At 50.4% G+C, this 27,474-nt stretch overlaps 1 protein-coding gene across 1 annotated transcript in view; it reads left to right on the plus strand.

The window, feature by feature from the left end:
* PLCH2 (phospholipase C eta 2) overlaps positions 1-27,474 on the plus strand; it is a 208,117-nt gene that overhangs the window by 135,270 nt on the left and 45,373 nt on the right. Inside the window, exons 4-9 of the mRNA XM_039912213.1 lie at positions 4,309-4,552; positions 5,597-5,726; positions 14,407-14,577; positions 20,941-21,034; positions 24,203-24,406; positions 27,301-27,421. Of these exons, the coding sequence (XP_039768147.1) occupies positions 4,309-4,552; positions 5,597-5,726; positions 14,407-14,577; positions 20,941-21,034; positions 24,203-24,406; positions 27,301-27,421 (964 nt within the window). The remainder of the gene's footprint in view (positions 1-4,308; positions 4,553-5,596; positions 5,727-14,406; positions 14,578-20,940; positions 21,035-24,202; positions 24,407-27,300; positions 27,422-27,474) is intronic.

Below are 27,474 nucleotides of genomic sequence, written 5' to 3' on the forward strand. Positions count from 1 at the left end.
GAGGTAACTGAGGCACAGAGAAGTTAAGTGACTTGCCCAAAGTCACACAGCTGACAAGTGGCAGAGCTGGGATTAGAACCCATGACCTCTGACTCCTAAGCCTGGGCTTTTCCACTGAGCCACGATGGAGGGATTGGATGGTCTGTGCTGGGTCACTGGGAGAGTCAGGAATGGTTGTCCAGGGAGGCATCCAGAACAGTTTCTCCAACCATTCCGGTGCTGTTTTACGAGATGGAGCTCTGGACTGGGCAAGTTGTATGGGTGGCCCCACTGACCCTGGGAGGTGCTGCTGACTGTGTAGTCCCCTGACCCAGGGTGGTGTCATTCAGAGTCTGATGGGAGAGCTTCAGTATTGGCATTCTGCCCATCTTGATGTCCCTGCCAAGTGAGAGAACGTGCCCAGGTTGGGTGTGCATTTGGCTGCCAGGGGTAGCCGAGAGCTATTGGCTGTCACCCCAAGAACTTACTGCAGCGAGTGGCTGTGGCCCTGCTCTGAAGGTGGGGGAATTGAATGGAATGGATTGCAAGCCCCGGCCCATCAACGTCTCTGTCGAGCCACCATTAGTGGGACGGCGAGATCTGGGCCACGGTCGTGCTAGGGCCTGGTGTGGTGGCCGCACTGGTGGGTCTCTGGGCTTGGGCTCTGCCAGAGTGTGTGAAGGAGGGCAGGGCCGAGGGCAGCACTGGATGTGATGGAACCTAGCCAGGGAGCAGGGAGAGGTGGGCCTGGGTTACAATAGAATCAGGAGACATGACCCCTGCCCTCAAGGAGCTTATGTCCACAATGGAGAGGCAGTCTCTCAAGCAAAATACAGTTCAGAGGAAGTAATAGAGCTTGAAGGTGTGTACTTTAAGTGTTCTTTAAGTATTCAAGGGCTTAGGTTTGAACGAGGGCTGAAATGTGGCCACTCATTTGTGGATCTCCCTAAGTCCTCTGGGTTCTGCTGGGGTTCCTGGCTGCACAGTTTCTGGAGGGATGGATTCCCTGTGCTCAGGAGAAGCAGCATGGCTCAGTGGAAAGAGCACGGGCTTTGGAGTCAGAGGTCATGGGTTCTAATCCCAGCTCTGCCACTTGTCAGCTGTGTGACTGTGGGCAAGTCACTTAACTTCTCTGTGCCTCAGTTACCTCATCTGTAAAATGGGGATTAAGACTGTGAGCCCCACGTGGGACAACCTGATTCCCCTATGTCTACCCCAGCGCTTAGAACAGTGCTCTGCACATAGTAAGCGCTTAACAAATACCAACATCATCATCTTCCCTGCTGGGAGAAGTGTTTCATGAAGTTTGTGCTGAATCCACCACACTCTAGCCCCAGTGGGTACCCCTTACCCTAGTGGGGTGTGAATTAGGGGACGGCCATTCCAGGTCATCCACTCTCTCCCTAAGGGCAGCTGGAACCCGTGGGCCACCTTCATCCCTCTCTGTCTAGGGACAAAGGGTTCTCTGTAGAAGAGACATCAGAAAAGCAGCATAGCATAGTGGATAGCGTATGGGCCTGGGAGTCAGAAGGACTTAAATTCTAACCTCAGCTCTGCTACTTGTCTGCAGTGTGGCCTTGGACAAATCAGGTAACTTCACTATGCCTCAGTTCCCTCATCTGTAAAATAGGGAGTAATAATAATTGCGGTATTTAAGTATTTACTATATGCCAGGCACTGTACTAAGTGCTGGGATGGATGCAAGAAATTGGCTTGGACACAGTCCCTGTCTCATGTGGGGCTCGCAGTCTCAATCACTGTGAGCTCCATGTGGGACATGGACTGTGTCCAACCTGATTAGCTTGTATGGGAAGCAGCATGGCAGAGTGGAAAGAGCATGAGTTTGGGAGTAAGAGATCATGGGTTCTAATCCTGGCTCTGCCACTTGTCTGCTATGTGACTTTGGGCAAGTCATTTCCCTTCTCTGTGACTGTTACCTCATCTGTAAAATGGGAATTAAGACTGTGAGCCCCACGTGGGATAAGCTGATAACCTTGTATCTATCCCAGTGCTTAGAACAGTGCTTGGGACATAGTAAGCACTTAACAAGTATCATCATTATTATTATTCATTCATTCATTCAATAGTATTTATTGAGCGCTTACTATGTGCAGAGCACTGTACTAAGCGCTTGGGATGAACAAGTCGGCAACAGATAGAGACAGTCCCTGCCATTTGATGGGCTTACGGTCTAATCGGGGGAGACGGACAGACGAGAACAATGGCAATAAATAGAGTCGAGGGGAAGAACATCTTGTAAAAACAATGGCAACTAAATAGAATCGAGGCGATGTACAATTCATTAACAAAATAAATAGAGTAACGAAAATATATACAGTCGAGCGGACGAGTACAGTGCCGTGGGGATGGGAAGGGAGAGGTGGAGGAGCAGAGGGAAAAGGGGAAAAAGAGGGTTTAGCTGCGGAGAGGTGAAGGGGGGATGGCAGAGGGAGTAGAGGGAGAAGAGGAACTCAGTCTGGGAACGCCTCTTGGAGGAGGTGAGTTTTAAGTAGGGTTTTGAAGAGGGAAAGAGAATCAGTTTGGCGGAGGTGAGGAGGGAGGGCATTCCGGGACCGTGGGAGGACATGACCCAGGGGTCGACGGCGGGATGGGCGAGACCGAGGGACGGTGAGGAGGTGGGCGGCGGAGGAGTGGAGCATGCGGGGTGGGTGGTAGAAAGAGAGAAGGGAGGAGAGGTAGGAAGGGGCAAGGTGATGGAGAGCCTTGAAGCCTAGAGTGAGGAGTTTTTGTTTGGAGCAGAGGTCGACAGGCAACCACTGGAGTTGTTTAAGAAGGGGAGTGACATGCCCAGATCGTTTCTGCGGGAAGATGAGCCGGGCAGCGGAGTGAAGAATAGACTGGAGCGGGGCGAGAGAGGAGGAAGGGAGGTCAGAGAGAAGGCCGACACAGTAGTCTAGCCGGGATATAACGAGAGCCCGTAACAGTAAGGTAGCCGTTCGGGTGGAGAGGAAAGGGCGGATCCTGGCGATATTGTAGAGGTGAAACCAGCAGGTCTCGGTAACGGATAGGATGTGTGGGGTGAACGAGAGAGACGAGTCAAGGATGACACCGAGATTGCGGGCCCGAGAGACGGGAAGGACGGTCGTGCCATCCACGGTGATAGAGAAGTCTGGGAGAGGACCGGGTTTGGGAGGGAAGATGAGGAGCTCAGTCTCGCTCATGTTGAGTTTTAGGTGGCGGGCCAACATCCAGGTGGAGATGTCCCGGAGGCGGGAGGAGATGCGAGCCCGAAGGGAGGGGGAGAGGACGGGGGCGGAGATGTAGATCTGCGTGTCATCTGCGTAGAGATGGTAGTCAAAGCCGTGAGAGCGAATGAGTTCACCGAGGGAGTGAGTGTAAATGGAGAACAGAAGAGGGCCAAGAACTGACCCTTGAGGAACTCCAACAGTTAAAGGATGGGAGAGGGAGGAGGCTCCAGCGAAGGAGACCGAGAATGACCGGCCGGAGAGGTAAGAGGAGAACCGGGAGAGGACAGAGTCCGTGAAGCCAAGGTGAGATAAGGTATGGAGGAGGAGGGGATGGTCGACAGTGTCAAAGGCAGCAGAGAGGTCAAGGAGGATTAGAATGGAGTAGGAGCCATTGGATTTGGCAAGAAGGAGGTCACGGGTGACCTTAGAGAGAGCAGTCTCGGTAGAGTGGAGGGGACGGAAGCCAGATCGGAGGAGGTCTAGGAGAGAATGGGAGTTAAGGAATTCTAAGCATCGATTGTAGACGACTCGTTCTAGGATTTTGGAAAGGAAGGGTAGTAGGGAGATAGGGCGATAACTGGAGGGGGAAGTGGGGTCGAGAGCGGGTTTTTTTAGGATGGGGGAGACGTGGGCATGTTTGAAGGCAGAGGGGAAGGAGCCCTTGGAGATTGAGTGGTTAAAAATAGAAGTTAAGGAAGGTAGGAGGGCAGGGGCGATAAGGTGAGAGGGAATGGGGTCCGAGGCGCAGGTGGAGGGGGTGGCACTTGCGAGGAGGGAGGAGATCTCCTCTGAGGATACTGCGGGGAAGGATGGGAAAGTAGGGGAGGGGGTTAGTGAGGGGGAGGGGAGAGGCGGAGGGGTGACTTGGGGGAGCTCAGACCTGATCGTGTTGATTTTCGTGAGGAAATAGGTGGCCAGATCATTGGGGGTGAGAGATGGGGGAGGGGGAGGAACAGGGGGCCTAAAGAGAGAGTTAAAGGTCCGGAACAATCGGCGGGGGTGACGGGCATGGGTGTCGGGCTTAGTACACTACCTGGCACATAGTAAGCACCTAGCAAATACCATAAAAAGATACCCTCTTCATTCAGCTCTCTCTCTCCCCCTCCCTTTTTCCCCACAGTCTCCATCGATTCCCTCCAGGAAGTGTGTGAGGGGAAACAGTCAGAGATCTTCCAGCGCTATGGCGATGGGGGCTTCGACCCCAACTGCTGCTTCAGCATCTACTATGGGGACCACATGGAGTCCCTGGACCTGGTCTCCTCTAGCAGCGAGGAGGCTCGCACCTGGATCACGGGGCTCAGGTACCTGATGGCGGGCATCAGCGACGAGGACAGTCTGTCCAAGCGCCAGAGGACGAGGGACCAATATCCTTTGGGTCCTACCCAGAATAGAACGACTGTCAACTTTTCTGGGCTCCGCCCTCCTCCTCTTCCCCACAATCCCACTTCTCATCTCCAGCTTGGCAGTTCACCGAAACCATGTCCTCTCCTCACAACAACATTCAGTCTCCTGAAAATCACTCTAATTTCAGGAGAAATTATTTTGAAATGATCAATGTACTCTTTTGGCCTACTGCCTCATTTCCTTTAGACCTTGGATTCAGGGGGGACCAGCCATCATGGCTGGCCAACAGCAGATTGGCAGGGAGGAGGTGGGGCCTGCCAGGGCAGACTCTGGAGAGAAAAGAAGTTCTGCTCCCTCTCCCCAAAATGTGCCAGACAATAAAGGGTCCCAGCCTGAGATTTTGAAGGAGGGGAGGTGGGGAGGGAGGGTACTAGTCCACAGCCCTTTTGGGATATGGTCTGGAACTTGTGGACCACTGGGGGAGGCAGGCAAGGTGTTAGAGGGGTCACTAGGGTCTTAATAACCTCTCAGATCTTTTGGGGGAGGGATAGAAATCAATCAATCAATGGTATTTACTGAGCACTTACTGTGTGCAGAGCACTATATTAAGCAATTGGGAGAGTACAATACAACAGAGTTGTAGACATTTTTCCTTCCCACAGTGACTTTAGAGTCTAGAGGGAAGGCAGACATTAATATAAATAAACATTTTATAATCTATAATTTATGGGTTTCAGTCCACCAGCCGGTGGAGATGAAATCATTCCACCCACTATCACAAGCGATCCTCTCAACGACCACACTTGAAGAAAACTCTGTCCTCACCCATCATTATAAAACTGGTGAGGTGGATATTTAACAATGTACAGTAGTAGTTGCCTGTGTTTTTTCCTCAAAATCTGAAGAGCACATGCTGAAGGTTCATCAGTCCCACATCTGGCATGTTCTAGTGAGGGGTGATTGGGACTCAAACCCCTAGCAGCGAGGCCAGCTGGGGGTGCCCCAAGGGCCAGTGCCGGGTCTGGGCGCATCTGGGGCCTACTTTCCCTTAACTCTCAATGAAAGTGGCTGAAACAGACGTTCGACGAGGCGGACAAGAATGGGGACGGGAGCCTGAGCATCAGCGAGGTCCTGCAGTTGATGCACAAGCTGAATGTCAACCTTCCGCGCCAGAAGGTCAAGCAGATGTTCAAGGTGAGAGGCCTGGACAGGGAGGGAGGGGAGCTGGTCTAGGGAGGGACCGAGGGACCAGTCGGTATGGACCAGGCCAAGGAGGGAGGGAGGGTCCGGTCTGCTGGGGCCGGGCCAAGGAGAGAGGAGATGTCCAGGCCGATGACGGAGGGGGATGGCTGGGTTTGGTCCTGAGAGGGAGTGGCCGGCCTGGACTGAGCCAAGAGTAGATAAGAGGCCTGCCCATATCTGGGCAGGGAAGGGAACCACCTCTTCCAGGAAATCTTCCTGAAGTAATCTCCAGAACCCCGACTGTGGCAATGCACTGGTCACCCCAAGTATTTATGTATTTCATTTCTATCCTCTGTGTTTATGCCTGTGTGTTTGTGCACGTGTCTATGTATTCAACTGTATTTTCTGATGCTTCATTCTGGCATTTTTCACTCCAGTGCCTAGCCGATTCTTGATTTCTCTCAGGCCCTCTGTTTGGGATCCCTAGTGCCTGCCAGTCTCCCTGATTGAAGCGAGAGCTCCTGGGGGACAAGGGCCATGTGCCTTGCTTCTGTGGTGCTCTCCCAAGAGGAATTGAAGAAGTTCCCAGCCTCTCCCCCAGCAGGCATACGGGCAGCATCCTTTACCTATGGATTGTGTGGAGTGCTGAGATGCCAGCAGTGCCAGCGCCAAGATCACCCCCACCCGGGGACCCTGACCATCATCCTACTCTGGGTGATTGGCTAGGGATGGGGAGGAATGGTCATTAGGCTCCATAGCTCAGAAGGAGTCAGGCTGAATCGTCAGGGCAAAATCCACTTACCCTGCAAAATTCACCACCTTTCTCCCAGTCTTAACTGAGCCTTGTCTTTGGCTCCCAGGGGTCAACTCGAGCGCAGCAGAGGGAGGGTGTTTGGCCGGCCAGCCATCTTGTCCACTGGCTGTAGGGTCCTGGGGCCGCTGACAAGCCAAAGCTGCCAGGGTAGGGGCCGAGGGAAATGCACTGAGTTGCCTGGGTACAGGGCACATTTACTCCATCCCTTTGTCACTGTCTTCACCTCTATCTACCTTAGCTCACTGTGGGCAAAGAATGTGTCTGTTTATTGTTATACAGTACACTCCCAAGCACTTAGAACAATACTCTGTATACTGTAAGTGCTCACAAAATATAACTGACTGACTCAAGCTCATGTTCAGTGGTGCTGGCTCTCTTGGGGTCGGAGGGTCACATGCTCTCCTAAGGGTCATGGGCTCTTGCTCAGGGTCAGCGGTCAGGGGATTTCCCTGGCTTGTGGTCTCTCCCTTTCTGTTTCCCTGCTCCCCCTCCTTTCTCTCCGGAAACACCCATATTGGAATTGTTACCCCACGATGCCGTCCTCACAGAAAGTCAGCTGCTCCCCTTCCTCCACCCCTCCTTCTCTCTTTCCTATGCCCCAGTGGTCTAAACATATCTTTCTGGCTTCACCTTCATTGAGCGAAGGCCAAGAGTAAACATTGGATTTCGACATGCTCACCCCTCCACTGGCCAGTCTAGGGGTAGGTAGGCAAGTGGATGGAGATGTTGGGGGAGGGGGAGGGGTGTGTATGTGTGTATGTAGGGGAATAATTGGCCAACACTTCCATTCCAAGCAATGTCATTATATGTACTTGCAATAACAATAATAATAATAATAATGGTATTTATGGTGAACTCACTTTGGGGCCAAACACTGTGCTAAGTGCTGAATTAGAATCTATGTACATGATGCTCACAGTCTAAGAGGGAAGAATAACAAATATTTCATCCCCATTTTGCAGGTGAGGAAACTCAGGCACAGAGAAGTGACTTGTCTAATGTCACACAGCGGGCAAATGGTGAAGCTGGGATTAGAACCCACACCCTCTGGCTCTCAGTCCTGGTCTCTATCCACTAGATCACTCTGCCTTCTCCTATCACATTACCTCTCTTTTACATTATGCTTCCTGCAGTATTGTGTCAGAATGCCACAGGCAGTGTTTGGCAAAAACCTATGCAAACCTGAAGTGGTTCTTTGGATTGAGGGGAGAGGGTGATGGTGGACCCTGAGTTGGCTGCCCAGTTACCTAATGTCTAAAGCCTACCCTAATGTATATATGAGAATGTGTGTGTGTTTGAAAAAATATATAAACCCAGCACACAAGGGAGACTCAGGATTTCGGCTGCAATCAGAGATGTCTGTGGACTTTTGTTAGAGCCACCTGAGAGGGCAGCTGCAGATGCAGGCTTAGCCCCACGGCTGTGCAGTTTGTCCGCAAACAGTCTGTGGGGCAAGTGCCTCTCTCCTTCCAGCTTCTTCTCCTTCCCGCTCAAGGTTTAGAACAAGCCCTCTCCCGTTCACCCCTTCCTGCACCCGAGAGCCTAGGCCCGAAGCTGAGATCTGTCAGCTGCAGGGTGGAGAGGGGCCAATGGGGGAGAGGGGTGGGAGGCATCTGCTTTCTTCTCTATGACACTCTTTGTCCCCACAACCCAACCCCCCTCACATATTGTCCCACTTTAGGAAAATCCATCCATGGTGAAGGGAGGGCTGGCTCTGTAGGTCCTCTACTGCCCTCTCCATCTTCCACCTTGGGCCCGGGGTCAGGGGGACTGGCAGCGTGGAGCTTTTGGCCTTTATGAGCTGGACCCAGGCACTCTGCATTTCCCCGGCCCCAGCCCTGCCACCACCGCATCTCCTGTGGACAATTGCGCACGGTACCTTCCAACACGGTGCCTTGAGCCCGCGAACCTCCTCAGGGTCTGATCACCACGCTCACTCGGCCCCCACTGGCAGCTGATGCTGTAAAACTGCCCTGGGCCTCTGGTCTGACACAGTTTCTCGGCTGGACCCCAGAGAGAGAGGTGTGCCAAGCACTGACTGTTCTAAACTCTGGGGTAGATACAAGTTAATCACATTGGACACAGTCTCTTTCCTACATGGGGCTCACACTCTTAATCCCTATTGTACAGATGAGGCCCAGAAAACTTAAGCGATTTGCCCAAGGTCACAAGGCAGACTTGTGGCAGAGGGAGATTAGAGCCCATCTTCTTCTGTCTCCCAAGCCTGATCTCTATCCACTAAGCCACTCTGCTTCACATAGACAGGACAAACGCCGTGATCCAAAAGGCACGCTCCTTGTACAGAATGAAATCCGCAGCCCGAGTGACAGAAATGCAGAACTGAGCATGGGCGAGAAACTCAAACATCCACCCGATTGACACAGCTAAATTAAAATGGGTTTTTTCAGGCTATTTGTAAAGCATTTACTATGTACCAGGCAGTGTACTAAGCACTGGGGTAGATCCAAGCTAATCAGGTTGGACACGTCCATGTTCCACATGGAGCTCTCAGTCTTAGTCCCCATTTTACATATGAGGCCCAGAGGAAGTGAAGTGAATTGCTCAAATTCACAGTGCAGATAATTGACTGGGCCGGGATTAGAACCTCAGTCCTTCCGACTCTCAGGCCTGTGCTTTATTCATTTATACAATCATTTATTGAGCGCTTACTGTATGCAGAGCACTGTACTAAGCACTTGGGAAAGTACAGTATAGCAATAGAGAGAAACAATCCCTGCCCACAACGGGCTCACAGTCTAGAGGACTGCTCTATCCACTAGGCCACGATGCTTCTCTTGCAGTTGGGAGTCTGGAGATCCTGAGCTTACATGGGGGAGGTTTCTGACCAATCAGTATACTTTCTGCCATCCCATTTTAAAGCAGCAGGAGGGCTGGTGAGAGGGAGTTGGGCCAAGAGCAGCAGAGGAGCTGAAAGGAGGGGGACAGGGAGAGAGAGTAAACTGGGACCCTGGATCTCCCTGGCCCTCTTGCCACTCCTCCCTGGAGCTCCCCTGGACTGCCTTCCACCCCATAATTGCCACAAGCCTGAGGTTGTGGGGGGAGGTGACGGGTTTGTGCTCTTCTCAGGTTGACCTAGGTGGGCTTCCTGGAGCAGACAAGCTTTTAGTAGAGCGGTAATGGAGGGAAGAGGAGCAGGGAGGCCATTCCAGTGGTGGGAATGGTAGGTCCTGTAGCAGAAGGGATAAGGAATCAGTCAATCATATTTATTGTCAGTCAGTTGTATTTATTGAGTGCTTAATGTGTGCGGAGCCCTGAACTAAGCACTGGAAAGTTTAGGTGCTTGGGGCTTTAGGCACAGTACTAAAGCGCTTGGGGGAAAAGACTGTCCTGCAGATGTGGGAAGTATGCACTGGAATGTAGCAGGAGAGGAGGGCAGGGGAAGAAGTCTCAGAGCAGGCAGGACTACAGAACTCAGTCAGCTGTCTTAATTAGACTGTAAACTCATTGTGGACAGGGAACATGTCTGCCAACACTGTTATATCGTACTCTCCCATGCACTTAGTACAGTGTTCTGCTCACAGAAAGTACTAAATAAATTCATTCATTCATTCAATAGTATTTATTGAGCGCTTACTATGTGCAGAGCACTGTACTAAGCGCTTGGGATGAACAAGTCGGCAACAGATAGAGACAGTCCCTGCCGTTTGACGGGCTTACAGTCTAATCGGGGGAGACGGACAGACGAGAACAATGGCACTAAACAGCGTCAAGGGGAAGAACATCTCGTAAAAACAATGGCAACTAAATAGAATCAAGGCGATGTACAATTCATTAACAAAATAAATAGGGTAACGAAAATATATACAGTTGAGCGGACGGGTACAGTGCTGTGGGAATGGGAAGGGAGAGGTGGAGGAGCAGAGGGAAAAGGGGAAAATGAGGCTTTAGCTGCGGAGAGGTAAAGGGGGGATGGCAGAGGGAGTAGAGGGGGAAGAGGAGCTCAGTCTGGGAAGGCCTCTTGGAGGAGGTGATTTTTAAGTAAGGCCATTGATCGACTGATTGAGTTAGACTGTAAGCCCGTCAAACGGCAGGGACTGTCTCTATCTGTTGCCGACTTGTTCATCCCAAGCGCTTAGTACAGTGCTCTGCACATAGTAAGCGCTCAATAAATACTATTGAATGAATGAATATTGGCAAGGGCACAGGCCTGGGAGTCAGGAGCCTTGCACAAGTAGTGCAATTCCCTGGGACTCCATTTCCTCATCTGTAAGATGGGGATTAAATACCTGCCCTCCCTCCCCCTTATAAAGTGAGCCCCATGTGGGCCAGAGATTGTGTCTGTTCTACTTCTCTTTCTACCCCTACATTTAGTACAGTACCCCACTTGTCTTCTGTGCCTGTCTACTTGTTTTGTTGTCCGTCTCCCCACTTCTAGACGGTGAGCCCGTTGTTAGGTAGGGATTTTCTCTATTTGTTGCTGAATTGTACTTTCCAAGCGCTTAGTACAATGCTCTGCCCACAGTAAACACTCAGTAAATACGATTGAATGAATGAATGAATGCTGTGTAACTTTGTACAAGCCACTTCACTTCTCTGGGCCTCAGTCACCTCATCTTCAAAGTGGGGATCCAGACTGTGGAGCCCCATATGGGATAGGGACTACGTCTAGCCCAATTTTCTGTATTCACCCCAGCGCTTAGTACAGTGCCTAGCACATATAAGTGCTTAAATGTCATAATTATTATGATTATCATTATGAGGCTTGGTAAATAGTAAGGGCCGAACAGTACAACAGGTGTCCTCAAGTAGCAATCAAGAGTCATTTAAGGCTTCTAAGCTGAGGAGTGATCCAGTCAGAAGGACATTTGAGGAAGATGATTCCCTCTTCTGGCCCCTTCCCTGGATCGGCTTTTCAATTGTTCACAGAAGGAACTGTCGGGGAGATTGGTTAGCTTCAGGAGAAGGCAGGCTTTTTCTGTCCAAGACTTAGTCATTCTCCAACTCAGGGACTGAGCAGTAGGATCTGCTCTGTCTATTGAAGAAGGTGTGTTTTCAAGTGAAGTGACTTGAATTGGTCTCATAATTAATATTAATTTTGTTGTATCAAAATGCTGATATTGTTTAGACTGCCTCGAATGCCCTAATCAGAGTGGAAACCTGTGAATTTCATAAAAAAATTCATTAAAATGAACATATTTTTGAAATTATTTTTATGTTCCCAATGAGCAATCACCCCAGGGCTTAATTTTTCTAATTAATACCCTCTAGTTGATTCAATTGAATGTTACGCTTGATTTTTTTTGAACCATAATGGGTTCTAATTGAACTCGGAGCACTTTAAGGACCCAAGTTGGATTTGATTAAATGACACTTTGAAAAGTCATCATTTTTTTTCTTTACTAGCTAGATGTTTTTTCCAAAAGAACGATTCCCCTGTCCCTTTTCTTCCTCAAATCCTCTCTGTCTTTCAGGACTCACGTTTTATTCTACCAGTTATTCCCACACAACAGTTCTCAGATCTACCCAAACAGCTACCAAACTAAGTCCAAGCACCAGCTCTATCATAGCTAGACTACTGTTTGTCTTCTTGCTGAACTCCTTGATTCCAGCCTCTCTTCTCCAATCTACACTGCTTCACAGATCATTTTCTCAAATCATCACTCCACATAGATCTCTTCACTTCTCAAAAATCTCAAAATGACTTCCACTCTGTACCAAGGCAAAACTCTTGACTCTGTTTCATCGTTTAATAATAACAATTGTAGTTTTTCTTAACTGCTTCCTATGTTCAATATACACTAGTGGTTTTCTAGTCTAATTTCTTTGAAGCTTGCCTCCTTATGCTTAGGCAAATGAGCAAGGCTTGGTCAGAGGGCTCCAGACAGGGAAGTGGGTCACATCTATGTGTGTACTTGTGTGTTTTTTGGGACTTCTGCTGCCAGCGGCAACTTCACCCACTTTGGGTGACCGGGGGGGGGGGGGGTTCAGTTCGATGAGTAATGATTTGGAATTAGCATTTTAATGAAGCTCAGTGGGTGAGAGGCAGGCTCATGCTCCTGCAGTCTGCTGGCCAGTCCGGGTGTGTCAGCGAAAGGCTACGTCTGGCTTGGACCCCGAACCCACAGGAAAGATGGCCCTGGGGATCCAGTTGGCTTGGTTTCCTAGCCTAAGGGTGTCAGGCAGGATGCTGAAGGGAGGAAACTCATTCCACACCACTTTCCAGTCAGGGCTGGCTTCGGGCTTGTGGCTGTTCTGAGATGGAGGAAGATTTACTGAACCCTCTTGTTCTGAGTGATGCCATGACATTGTTCTGCATGTAATGGTGACCCAGGGAAGTGGTTCCAAGCTCCCAAATCTAGAGTGTTTTCCTGGGGGGTCACAACCCGCTCTCACCTGCTCCAGAGCCTTTGGGTTACAGTCCCAGGTGTGGGCTTTCAACTTCTGCCCCACAGCCTACCCGACCCTCTCCTGCACTGATGACGTTCCCTGATATAACCAGTATGCTTGGCTCTCCATCTAAAACCAGCCTATGAAAGTACCAAGTGCCCAGCCCAACATGCTGAACCCACCCAGGAGGTGCCCAGGAGGGCAAGCAGCACATGGATCTTCCTGTACGACATCTCCCAGATCCATCCCTCCTTCTGCACCTAAACATCTCTCTCCTCCTCCAAGCTCTGGTCAAATCACAGTGAGACTGTTGTATCGGCCTCCTTGCTGATCTCCCTGCCTCCGGTCTCATCCCCTTCCCTCAAACCTCTGTCATACACTGCTATATGGATCATCTCAAAGCATCATTTGGCACACCTTTCTCCTCTCCTCAAAGCTCTCCACTGGCTTTATGTGTCTCTCCGCATCAAATAAAAATGTCTCACAGTTGGCTTCAAAGGTAACCACCTACTCACTTCACCTTACAGATTTGCTCTTTCCACCTGCTATTCCCCAACTCATTCTCTTTGTTCTTTCCAAGTAAACTTCTGATTGTTCCTCACTCTCTGTGCTCTGTTTTCCATCTCCTCATGCTGTTCCCTCAGCTTGGAATACCTTCTCCTCATGCAAATTCATTCATTCAATCACATTTATTAAGCACTTACTGTATGTATAGCCCTACACTAAATGCTTGGGAAAGTACAATACAAAAATAAGCAGTGACAGTCCCTGCCCAGAGTGAACTCACAGTTCAAAATCCTCCTATCATCTCAACTCCAGTGACCTTTTCCTGGTTAATTGCCAATACTACAATTTGTATAAACCCACAAGCTATCTCTAGTCCTTTTGTAGTTATCTTCATCCATCCTCAGTGTACCTATTCATTCCATTGGGTATTTTCAGCAGTCTATTAGTACTATTTCTATTTTTTTCTGTTTTCCACATTACAGAGTAATTTCCTTGTGGGCAGGGAATGGAAAGAGTACGGGCCTGAGGGACAGGAAGTTTGGTTTCTAATCCCAGCTCTCCCATTTGCCTCTGCTGTGTGACCTTGGGCAAGTCACAATTTCTCTGGGTCTGTTTCCTCATTAGTACAATGGAGATAAAAGTACCCGTTCTCCTTCCCTTAGAGTGTGAGCCCACGTGGGAAAGGGCCTGTGTCTCACCTGATTATCTTGTATCTGCCCCAGTGCTCAAGTATGGTTCTGGGGTCATAGTAAGTGCTTAAGAAATATTATTATTATTACTGTTTTGTACTTCCCAAGTGTCCTGTGTCAAGGTGCAGTGTCCTGAACCCCATGCTTAATAAATGGTATTCCTACTACTGAGTGTAACTGCCAGCCTATAGGAGGCACTCATCAGAGTAGATGCCCAGTACAGTCCTCACTCTGCACCCCTCAGGCACCCAGTACAGCACTGGACCCCCAGGAGTTACCCTGTGTCACCCCGTGACAGTGGTACTGATCTCCTGGCCTTGTCCTTGTCTTGCAGGAAGCTGATACGGATGCCAACCAGGGCACACTGGGCTTCGACGAGTTCTGTGCCTTTTACAAGATGATGTCCACCCGGCGGGACCTCTACCTGCTGCTGCTCACCTACAGCAACCACAAAGATCACCTGGACGCTGAAGACCTGAAGCGCTTCCTGGAGGTGGAGCAGAAGGTCAGTGGAGGGCCGGGGCAGGGAAGTATTAAAGAGTGTAGGGGAAACAGCTGGGCAGCATCAGGTCAGTGGCTCCATGAGGGAGAGGTCACGTCTTCTCCCATGAGGGAGGAGTCACCGCTTCTCCAAGATTACCTCTTCCACTCTGTCATCTCTAACACAACACTTGCACCTCTTCTGAAGGTCCTCGAGGGCAGGGTAAGTGCGCTTTCCCCAGCACTTGATATAGTGCCTGGCATTCAGTAAAATTTGTTGGTTGATGGGCTCCTTTCCCCCCTTCTTAAAGGCCACTTCTTCCAGGAAGTCTTCTTTAATTAGCCCCCTCACCAACCCTGTCTGGCCATCTCATCGGCTGCCTTAGCAGCCCCAGGCATTTACCCTGTTAATTGGTTACTGATTTCTTTATCCATCTGGGTTTATATATAGCTTTTCTCTTGCTTTTTTAACTGTTGAATATTCAGCAGTTTGAGGACTCATCTTTCTCCTCAGACTGTAAGCACCTGAGGGGCAGAGAACATGTATGATACCTTGACCCGTTCTCCAGGTGCCTAGTAGAGGGCACCTGACACGGTAGAGGCCTACAGAGGTAGAAGCCTACAGACCCAAGGTGCCGTCCAACCCTCCCTACCTCTGGAGGGCCCAGACCCTCATTCGGATGCCACTTCTAGGCCAGCATCACCTGTGGTCGACAAGACAGGATCACAGTGACTTCCGAGAGGAGAGTTGGTCTCCTAGCAACAGAGCCACTCCGAGTGGGACAGGTGAGGAGAATGGATGCTGGCAGAATACCCAAGCAGCTGCCGAATGGCCCCAAAGCAGAGGGTGTGGAGGGCTGCAGGACAGTGGAGTGTTACAGCCAAAAGCTAGGTGGCCAAGGTGGCAGAGACAGACCAGCCTGGCCTACTGAAATCCAGAAAGGAGATTGTATTTATGAGTTGAAGCACCCAGAGGCACGTGAGATGCAACCGCAAACGCAAAAATGGTACCCGGCCTTGGCCCACAGCAAACACGACAACCCATCACTGGATGGTCTGTGAGGTACCAGATGACATTAGACCAGTGGACTCCGTGTCGGCCCATCCAGCCCCACGCAGGCCCGAAGATGAACCTCAGCGCCCTGGACAAGGAGCGACAATCCTTATCCATCTCTGCATTGCTGTATTTTTCTTCCCGAGCTACTTGCTCCGCCTCCTTCCCTCCATCCTTCCCTCCCTTTTTCATCCCTCTCTTCTTCCCTCCCCTGAGGCAGGCCTCAGATCTGCCTTCCCGGAAAGAGTCTCTTCCCCCCCCCCCCCAACACCCCCCCCCCCCCCCCCCGCCTCTCCTGTCTCTCGAGCAATTAGTTGCTTTGATATGGTAATTAGGCCAAGGATTATCGCTCTACTCCTATTCACCATAGGCTTTGTGATCGGGGATAATTGCGCCATTGATAATACTTGACGATTATCCCTGAATGCTTTGTTGTTGAACTCTAGAAGGTTTGTCATTAGCTCCGTTTTAACTCCGACATATGGTCCCATTAAATTCTAAAGTTAGAGAGCGGGTGGGAGGGGTTTTGTAAAAATAGAAGGTGAGAGAGAGCGTGAGTGAGCCCCCCTCAACTCTCTCTGTCTCTGTCTCTCCCCCTCTCTCTGCCTCTCTCCCTTTCCCTCCTTCTTTCTCTGTCTCCCTGGAGGGAGACATCTGCTTTTGTTGTTCCTGGGCCTGCCTGCCTGCTTGCCCACGTGCCTGTCAGTATGGGGCACCCCCTTGGGCACTACAGGGACTCCTGGGGAGGAGGTGAGCAGGGGTCAAGGCTGGCGCTGCCATCAGGCCAATGCGGCTGGTTGTTTTTTGGCCTCAAAGCTGATGGTCTGCCAAACCAGCTCGGGTGTCCCTGCAATAATAGTTAGAGTCTTAATTAATCACTTACTAGGTGTCAAACCCTGGGCTAAATACAAGATCATCAGATCCAACATGGTCCCTGTTGAATACGGGGCTCGCAGTCCAAGAGGAGGGCAGAATAGGGATGCTGTAGCCCCATTTTACAGATGAGGAAACCATGGGCTGGAGAGGTTGACTTGCCCAAGGCTCCACAACTTAGCAATCAATTTATAGAGTGCTTACTGGGTGCAGAGCACTGTAGAATCCAGGTCTTTGACACCCCAGCCCCCCTTCTCCTACCAGGCCCTGCTTGGAGTTTGTTCATTCATTTAATCCTATTTATTCAGTGCTTATTTTGTGCAGAGCACTGTACTAAATGTTTGGGAGAGTACAATATAACAATAGACACATTCCCTGCCTACAACTGAGCCTACAATCTAGAGGGGAGATGGACATGATATAATAAATAAATTACAGATTTGTACATAAGTGCTGTGGGGTGGAGAAGGGGGATGAACAAAGGGAGCAAGTCAGGGCAACTCCAAAGAGAGTGGGAGAAGAGGAAAGAGATTCTTAGTCAGGGAAGGCCTCTTGGAGGAGATGTGCCTTCAATAACGCTTTGAAATGGGGTGGGGGGACAGGGGAGTAATTGTCTGTAGGATTTGAGGAAGAAGGGCATCATCCAGGCCAGAGGGAGGATGTGGAAGAGGAGTCAGCAGTGAGATAGTTGAGACTGAGGTTTAGTGAGAAGGTTGGCATTAGAGGAATGAAGTTTGCCGACTGTGTTGTAGTAAAAGAGGTAGGAGGAGGCAGGGTGATTGAGTGCTTTAAAGCCAATGGTGAGGAGTTTTTGTTCGACTTGGAGATGGATGGGCAACCCCTGGAGTGTCTTGAGGAGTGGGGAAATAAGAATAATTATGGCACTTGTTGTGCGCTTATTATGTGCAAAGCACAGTTCTAAGCGCTGGAGAGGATACAAGGTGATCAGGTTGTCCCATGTGGGGCTCACAGTTTTAATCCCCATTTTACAGATGAGGTAACTGAGGCACAGAGAAGTGAAGTGACTTGCCCAAAGTCACACAGCTGACAAGTGGCTGAACTGGAATTTGAACCCATGACCTCTGACTCCCAAGCCTGTGTTCTTTCCCCTGAGCCACTCTGAACGTGGAAACATATCCCGTACGTTTCTGTAGAGAAATAATCTGGGCAGCAAAGTGAATATGGACTTGAGTGGGCAGAGACAGGATGCTGGGAGGTCAGCAAGGTAGGAGAGGATAGGTGATTGTTTTACTGGGCTAGCAGTTTGTATGGAGAGGAAAAGGTGGATTTCAGCAATTTTGTGAAGATGCAACCAAAATAATTTAGTGATGGATTGAAAATTTGGGTTGAATGAGGGAGAGGAGTCAAGGTTAAGGGCTTGTGAGACAGAAAAGATGGTGTTGCCATCTAACAGTGATGGGAAACTCAGGGGGAGGACAGAGTTTGGGTGGGAAGATAAGGAGTTCTGTTTTGGACATGTTAAGCCCAACATGACAGGGAGACATCCAAGTAGAGATGTCTTGAAGGCAGGAGGAAATGGGGTTTCCTGAATGGCTCTGGGGGCCGGGGGGGGGGGGGGGGGACTGCCCAAGACTTAACTTGGGGAACTCTGGCCAGCCTGCAGAGGCAGGCTCCCAGGGATCTCTTTGAGAATGGGCTGGTCCCTCCAAAGAGATAAAAAAACAGTGTTCGGCTGGTGCCCAGCTTCCAGATGGCCTTGCACACCCATGAGTGTGGAGCTTTGGGGTCCCAGTGAAAGGAAGGAATCCCACTGGCATCAAACCCAGCCCGCGTCTGCAAGCAACGATAGCAAATCCCAGAAATGGGGAGCATCGTTTTGGAATGAAACAGGATCGTTCATGGGGAGAGTCCAGCATGGGAGGCAGAAGACCCAGAGGAAAACATCACCTGGATTGTCATGACCCCGCTGGGCACACAACTGCCAAGGACGCACCTGCTGTACCCCCCTAGACTGAGTGGCACCAATTGCTTGACAAACCCCAGAACCTCCCTGCTCAAAACCTGGTCCATACTGCCCTGAAGGCTACCACCCTGGGCCAACCTTTGATCTCACTGAGGCTAGATTATTGTGTCAGCCTCTTTCCTGGTCTCCCTGCATCCAGCTTTTCCCCCTCCAATCTATACTTCACACAGCTGCCTAGATCATCTTCTTGAAGCATCGTTTAAGACATCTCTTCCCACTCCTCCAAACTCCCCATTGCTTTCTTATTTTATTTGGCAACAAGTAGACTCCTTATGATTGACTTGAAGACCCTCAACCTTTCCCCATCTTTCATGTCTGTTCTCTCCACCTCTACTCCCCAGCTGGTTCTCTTCATTCCTCTCAAGCTAACTTTCTAACGAACCTCGCTCAACATTCCTGCCTCCATCTGCTCACTCGTGCTGTTCCCAAAGTCTGGAATTCCCTCCCTCCCCAAATCTGTCAGACTTGGCTCTCCCCATATTTAAGACTCCTAAAATCCCACAACCTACAAGTAAGACTTTTTGGATTAATCCAAGCACCCTGAGCTCTAGTAGCATAGTACATATTAAGCTGTGTGTGCAAAGCACTGTACGAAGCATTGAGAAAGAATAGAATTCTCCAGTTATTTCCAATACTTATGTATTTTTTTACACATCCTTAGCCCTTCTGTCTGTATATTTATCTAATTGTATGTTTGATTATTTTCAATTTCTCCAGTTTATTTTTACGTCCACCTCCCCATAGTAATTATGGTATTTGTCAAATGCTTATTATGTGTCAAGCATTGTACTAAGCCCTGGAGTATATAACAATAATGGCATTTATTAAGTGCTTACAATGTGCTAAGCACTGTTTTAAGCCCTGGTGATATACAAAATAATAAGATGACAAGGTCACTGTCCCATATGGGGCTCACATTCTAAGTAGGAGGGAGAACAGGTTTTAAACCCTTATTTTACAGATGACAAAATTGAGGCACAGAATTGTCCAAGGTCACACAACGGACAAGTAACAGACCCAGGTTTAGAACCCAGGCTCCTGACTCCCAAGCACAGGCTTTTTCCACTGGGTCATGCTGCATTAATTTTGGCAGGGAATGTGTCACTTCTTTGGGTTGTACTTTCCCCAGTGCTTAGTACAGTACATGCACCCAGCAGATGCTCAATAATTGTGTTAACTTCTACTACCACACATAATAATGTTGGTATTTGTTAAACGCTTACTATGTGCCGAGCACTGTAATAAGCACTGGGGTAGACACAGGGGAATCAGGTTGTCCCACGTGGGGTTCACAGTCTTAATCCTCATTTTACAGATGAGGTAACTGAGGCACCGAGAAGTTAAGTGACTTGCCCAAAGTCACACAGCTGACAAGCGGCCTAGCGGGATTCGAACCCATGACCTCTGACTCCAAAGCCCGTGCTCTTTCCACTGAGCCACAATATGTAGCCATGGGAAGTTTTGGAGGAGTGGAAAGATGTGTACTGGTGACATTTTAGGAGATGATCTGGGCTGCTTCCCCTCTCTGAAATATATTGCCTGTCTCCCTCACTAGATGTAAGCTCTTGGAGGACAAGGATAATAATAATAATAGTGTTGGTATTTGTTAAGTGCTTACTATGTCCCAAGCACTGTTCTGAGTGCTGGGGTAGATACAAGTATATCAGGTTGTCTCACGTGAGGCTCACAGTCTTAATCCCCATTTTACAGATCAGGTAACTGAGGCACAGAGAAGTGAAGTGACTTGCCTAAAGTCACACAGCTGACAAGTGGCAGAGCTTAGATTAGATTAGAACCCACAACCTCTGACTTCCAAACCCATGCTCTTTCCACTAAAGCCACGCTGCTTCTCATCTACCAATTCTATTGCACTCTCCCAAGCGCTTAGCACAGCTCTCTGCTCACAGGAAGCACTCAGTAAATACCACTGATTGTTTATATGCTGAAACGTGGAGAGGTTGGTGGCCGAGAGGCCCGTGAGGAGGCCAACGCAGTAGAGTAGTTGGGTGGAGTGATGAGACTTGAACTGGAGCTTCCCAACCGGATGCAATCTTGCTGCTTGTCATAAATGGCCCTCCCTTCTCCAGGCTGTAAATTCTGTCTGGAAAAATGAATCCTGGGATCCTACAGAGGTTGGACCCCACCATCTTGTCACAGTCCTCTCTCCACAAAGGCCCTTCCAAGGCTGAGCAAACTCACAAACTAAAACTGACCCAGAAAGCCAGGCACCTCGGGGTGTAGTGGCTGCACACTCCAGCTGTCGGGGAGGCCGCTGCTCTTCACCGCACGTCTGACTCTCATCGTTCCCGACACCCCGGGTCGGGAGCAGAGTGATGAGTGGCTGGTGGGGGGGAAGGGTGTGGGCTTCAGCCAGCGGAGGGATGGGGGGCAGTGTGGCCGGGTGGGGGTGACGGACAGGAGGTGCTGGGGAGCGGGGTCGGCCGTCAGCTGAGACCCGGACCTGGGCTCCGCTCCAGATGACAAATGTGACAAAGGAATCGTGCCTGGAGGTGGTCAGCCAGTTCGAGCCGTGCCCGCAGAACCGAAGGAAGGGAGCGCTGGGCATCGATGGTGAGTGACCGACCGGGGAGACTGGAGGGTGGCTGTGGCATGGAGATAGCCACTGTGGCCTGCCTCTTCTTTAGGGTCAGCACTTGTTTTCCTGAGCAGCCATTGAGAGGTTTAGCCTAGAGGGAGGAGTGGGGGAGGTGGGGGACACTATCTGACCCAAACCTCTCAGGTTGTGAGAGGTCACTGGTGGGCTGGAGTATTGCTTTCTCAGCCCTCTGAGGGTGAGAAGGAAAAGGACAACAGAGGAGGAAGAAGCATCTGAGGCTTGTTGACAAGGGCCTGGTGATAGTTGGACCTTCCTTGTGCCCTCAGCCACCCTTGTGTTGATGTCAAGCTGCAGCTTGTGCTTCTTGGGAGATGGAAATGGGGAGGGGCATGGGGGAAAGTAAGAGGGAAGGGACTGGGGGCCGGCATCCAAATCCTGATTTTGTGTCTTCAGCTGCACAGACCTAATTGCTCACCTCCCATCCCTGTTCCTTGAAGGCTGGAAGTGGCTCATTTTTCTCCTCCCCCAGTCAGGAGGCCTGTCATAGAGGAGGACTGGAGGGGGCAGGTGGGGTCGTGTCCAGCGGAGGGGCTTGGGGTATGTAAGTCTCACAATGGTTGTGACTCCTGGGCAGGGGCAGATATCCTGGCACTGCTTTACAAAGGGTGCTTGTTCACCCAATATCCATGATCATTGGGTTCAGCCTTGAATGGGGGCTTGGGATGGACTGGAGTTCCATGGGTGAGTGGTGGGGGCGGTGGGAGAGGGTGTAGGTGAGTGTGTATGTGTGTGTGTGTGTGTGTGTGTGTGTGCTGCAGTATAACCTCTCTATGTGCTCCAGGGCTGTTGGAATCCCTTCCCAGGAATCTCTGGGTGGCCCTTCCGAGCTGTGAACCTTGGCACCCAGAACCATGGAAGAGGGAGCCCAAGCATGGGAAATAAAGACACTGGCCCTAAATGTGTCCAGTAGCAAATCTGGTTGTGTGCTAGTCTGTCCCCGGCCCAACATGGACTGCCACTACCATGTTAAACTGAGTGAATGTCCACCCTAGGTTCACTCTCCTGGCCCCCATGTCTCCCTTCCAGTAGTGACCCCTATTTTGTTGCCAGGGAGGTTCTGGGCTAGAGGTGTCCAAGGATCCAAGCGACAGCTCTACAGACAGAGGGCAGGGCTACAACTCCAGTGTTGTGCTGAGGAACTGAAGAGAAATCTTGGACTCTCCAATAAGAGCTTCAAACACTCTCCAGTTATATTTTCTCTTGCCCTTTTATTTATTTCTCCCACTTAAAATCCTCCTCGCCTTCCCCCCTCCCACCCCCCACCCATCCCGCAACCCCCTTCCTTTTGGTGAATCATATTTTGGTTCCACTTGGAAGACTGGTGAGGTCAAAATGCCCCTGGCTCAGTGGATGCAGGGAGTAGGGAGCCTGTCTGTCTGTGCCTGGGAGCTGGACCCAGGAGATGGAAGTGATGAGGAGTTGGGGGGTGGAAGAGTGTGTGTGTGTGTGTGTCTGTCTGTCTAGAGGCACCCTAACTGTCTGCCAATGGTGAGACTGGTTTCATTCATTCAATCGTATTTATTGAGCACTTAGTGTGTGCAGAGTACTGTACTATGGTCTCAGGAGAGAACAATAGAACAATAAACAGACACATTTCCTGCCCACAATGGGATCTGCAGGAGTGTGTGTATGCACAGCACTGGGTGTGTGTACATGTTTAGGAAACTGGCCCCTGTCATGGTTAGAGAAAGTGGGGCTGCATATGTACTTGACAGGAAGCTGAGGCAGGCCCTCACTCCTGCCACATTGGGTATGCTTATGACCTGTCCTGCCCTGTGAACCGTGGATTTTTTTTATAATGATATTTGTGAAGCGCTTACTATATGACAAGTACTGTTCTAAACCCTGGGGTAGACACAAATTTATCAGATTAGACTCAGTCCCTGTCCCTTATGGGACTCATAGTCAAAGTAGGAGAGGGAATCAGGTATTGAATCCCCATTTTAGAGTTGATGAAACTGAGGCACAGAGAAGGGAAGTGACTTGCCTGAGGTCACACAGCAGGCAAGTGGCAGAGTTGGCATTAGAACTCAGGTCCTCTGACTTCCAGACCTGTGCTCTTCCCACTACTCCATGCTGCTTCTCAATGCTGTTATACCCATCTTCAATTCTAGCCCATGCTCCGGTCCCCTTAGCTAGCCTGTCCTCCCCAGCTGGCCCCAGCAGTCCAGCCTAATAGATAGAGCACGGACCTGGGAGTCAGAATGTCATGGGTTCTAATCCCGCCTCTGCCACTCATCTGCTGGGTGACCATGGGCAAGTCGCTTAGCTTCTCTGAGCCTCAATTCCCTCAACTGTAAAATAAGGATTAAGACTATGTGGGACAGGGACTGTGTCCAACTTGACCATCTTGTATCTACCTCAGCACTTAGAACAGTGCCTGGCACATAGTAAGTGCCTTATAAATGTCATAATTATTATTATTATTATAATTGGAAGGACGTGGGATTTGATGTTGCCTCTGGGGTTCCCATAGAGTCGAGGGGGAAGTGGCAGCAAGGGGAATGGTGGGCACGTGAGGGACAGGCAGTGAGGAGTGAGAGGTGGAGCCAGACCTCTCAGGGTCATCTCATCCCTCCCTCTGCATCCAGACAAAGCTGCCCATGACCATCTGGGGTCAGTGAGAGGCTCTGAGTGGACCGCACCAACCTCCTCTGGGGCTGGGTGATATCCTCTGGATGCCCTGGCTAAGTTGAGCCAGATCTCTACCTCCCTGGGCTGGAATCCAGCCCTACCCCAACATTGAACCTTCTGGGTCACTACAGGGTGGCCCCGGGCCTGCGGACTACACTGGGTGAGCAGCCTTCTGCCCTCTGGGTGGTTAGAGGGGACTGCAGAGGTCAGGCACTTGGCCATCCTGATGGCTGGCTAGTTGAATGGAGGGGAATAGTCCTCTCCTCCCACTGCCACCGGGCAGCTTTGACCCCCTTCCCCTACCACCACTTGGCCAGCCCTGACCCCTCCCCTACTGCGACCAGCCAGTTATCACCCCAGTAACCAGCCCTTCCCCTTGGGTCACTGCTGGACAGCCTAGACCCTTCCATTGTCACCAGCCAACCCTTCCTCCACCACGGCCCCCGGCGTCCATCCCCTTCTCCCCCGTGCCTGTGTTGTCCCTGCAGGTTTCACCAACTACACCCGGAGCCCCGCGGGGGACATCTTCAACCCCGAACATCGCCATGTGAACCAGGACATGACCCTGCCCCTCAGCCACTACTTCATTACATCTTCCCACAACACCTACCTCATGGGGGACCAGCTCATGTCCCAGTCCCGGGCCGACATGTATGCCTGGGTCCTGCAGTCTGGCTGCCGTTGCGTGGAAGGTGAGGGGGCATGGTGGGGGAGAGGGAGGCTATGGTCGGGGGGGAGCCTGTAAGAGGAGCCCACTCCTCTTTAGAGTAGAAGCCCCTCAAAGGTGGGACAGGGACAAGAACAGATGGCATCCTTCTGATCTCTTTTTCCATATGGGGGCCCTCTGCAGGTACCTTAGCACCCAGCCGTACTTGAAGCCCGCTGACCAAAGAGGACAGGATTTAGAATTCTGAGGGTGATGGCCAGAGGGCACATTCACCCGGCTCCCATCTTGGCAGCCCGTGAAAGCAGATCTCTTTCTGATTTGTAATTTGCTTATTCTTTCCCAGCCCTATAACTTCATTCAATCTTATTTTTGAGTGCTTACTGTATGCAGAGCACTGGATTAAGTGCTTGGAAGAGTACAGTGCAACCAAAAACAGACACATTCACGTGGACTAAACAAATCAGTGCTAGTAATAATAATAACGATGGCATTTGTTAGCGCTTACTATGTGCCAAGCACTATTCTAAGAGCTGGAGGAGATACAAGGTAATCAGGTTGTCCCATGTGGGGCTCACAATCTTAATCCCCGTTTTACAGATGAGGAAACCGAAGCTCAGAGAAGTGAAGTGACTTACGGAAGTGGTTTACCATTGCCGCTTTCCACGCCCAAAGTCGCACAGCTCACAAGTGGCAGAGCTCACAAGTGGCAGATTAAAACCCATGACCTCTGACTCCCAAGCCTGTGCTCTTCTCACTAAGCCAAGCTGCTTCTCAATGGACGCTGCTTCTCAGCATATTAAGCACTGTCTGTGTTCTGAGCATTGTTAATAAGCCCTTGAGAGAGAACAATAAAATAAAGTTGGTAGACATGAGCCCTGTCCACAAGGAACTTGTAGTCCAGTGGATTCAATACCTTGTCTTGCCTTATGCAGTCGAGTCTTCTCCGAACCATAGCAACACCATGGACGCATCTCTCCCAGAAAGCCCCAACTCCATCTGCAATCCTTCTGGTAGTGGATCCATAGAGTTTTCTTGGTCAAAATGCAGAAGTGGTTTACCATTGCTGCTTTCCACTCAGAAAACCTGACTCCTCGACTCTGTCCCATGCCCCTACTGCCCAGCACAGGGGAGTCTACTGACTGCAAAATCCCAAGTGTTTGGGAAAGTATAGCAGAAGCTATCGACCTGCCCTCTAGTAGCTTTACAACATAAGGGAGAAAATCAACAGGACAGAAATGCTTTAGACAGAGAGCAGGAAGGGGAAAAATGACAAAAGCAGGTAGTGGCAGTAATGTCAGTGTGAAATAGCGGAAGAAATCATGGAATGTGCAGCTGAATACACATGTGCCCAGGAGTGTTGTGGAATGGCAAGAAATTCCTTGTGAAGCAGTGTGGCATAGTGGAAACAATATAGGCCTGAGAGTCAGAGGCCCTTGGTTTTAATCCCTACTCTGGCCCTTGTCTGCTGTGTGACCTTGGGCAAGTCATTTAACTTTTCTGTACCTCAGTTCCCTCATCTGAAAAATGAGGATTCAATACCTGTTCTACTTTCTATTTAGATTGTGAGCTCCTTATGGGACCTGGTTATCTTGTATCTACCACAGTGCTTACTATGGTGCTAGGCATATAGTAAGCACTTAACAAATACCATAGTTACTATTATAAATTCCCAAGTGTTAAGGTGGGTGTTGGGCTAATGTAACTTGGGATCTTAGAGATTAATTAGGGAACGCTTCCTGGAGGAGGAGATTGAGGTGGGATTTCAGGAGAGCTGTGAAAACCGGGATAGCTGTGGTGGGATCAGGGCTTAATTCAGTGTTCTATACACAGAAAGTGCTCAATAAATAGCACTGACTGATGAATCGGGAGGCCTGGGGAACAACAGGAATGAGGGGTCAAAGGTGGAAGAGACAATAGTGTGGTTTACCTTGAAAGTGAGTTTGGAAGAGACGGAGCTTGTGAGATGGTGAAGAGTGCCACTGATATGCAAGGCCTTGTAGCCGCCTCTGTGGTAGCCGACGGCTGGAGCCTCCTCTGTACGGGAATATGGGTATCAGGCCCACTTTCATGCCCCCTGCTGCCATCTCTCGATCATATTTATTGAGCACCTACTGTGTGCAGAGCACTGTACTGAGCACTTGGGAGAGTATAGTATAACAATATAGACACATTCCCTGCCCACAATGAGCTTACAGTCTATAGATTTCATCCCTTCGCACACCAGGCTGTGAGCAGCCCGATATGGGGGTTAGAGCCATCTCCAAACCACTTACTCTGCTCAGTAGGGGGAAAAGGAGATGGCTGGTGGGGGATGGTGGGTAGGGGCTGAGTTCCAGAGGTGGTGACTGGGCTGGCCCATTCAACTGTCCCTCCTGGACCCTCTGGGAACCTCTCCTCACTGCCACCGGATCCAGAGGCCATCTTAGCCGGCACTGGCATCTGCAAGGCTGTCATCACTCTCCTCAGTTTCCCTACACTGGTGGGTGAAGCAGGCTAAGGTCAGGGCACAGCCCAGTGACAGCCGAGAGTTAATCCCAGTAGTGCCCAAGTGGGCCAAATCCTGCTTAAACATCCCCATCTTTGCCCTATCAAGGCCTTGAGGGCTCACCTCCATGCCAAATGATTGTTTTTGGGTGGAGGTCTGCCTGGGAGAGGGGCAAGAAGGGAGAGTCAGTCAGTCAATTGCATTTACTGAGTGCTTTCTGTGGGCAGAGTACTGTGCTAAGTGCTTGGGAGAATACAGTGTAACAATAGACACATTTCTGGCCCACGAGGAGCTTGCAGTCTAGGGAGAGAGGCCTGTGGGCAGTGGGGATATTGGTGGTCCCTGGACCAGGACAGCTGTCCTTCCAGGCCAAGTCAGGGTACTGAGCACCAGGGGATGACTGACTACTTCCCCCGGTTTTCGGCCTTCCACAGTGGACTGTTGGGACGGACCAGACGGAGAACCCATCGTGCACCACGGCTACACGTTGACCTCCAAGATCCTGTTCAAGGACGTCATTGAAACCATTAATAAATACGCCTTCGTCAAGAACGAGTGAGTAGGGCACTCATGAATCGTGGGGTGTGAAGGGGCAACCTGTCCCTCCT

This window comes from Ornithorhynchus anatinus, chromosome 5 (genome assembly GCF_004115215.2).
Source record: "Ornithorhynchus anatinus isolate Pmale09 chromosome 5, mOrnAna1.pri.v4, whole genome shotgun sequence".
NCBI classification, from domain to species: Eukaryota; Metazoa; Chordata; class Mammalia; order Monotremata; family Ornithorhynchidae; genus Ornithorhynchus; species Ornithorhynchus anatinus.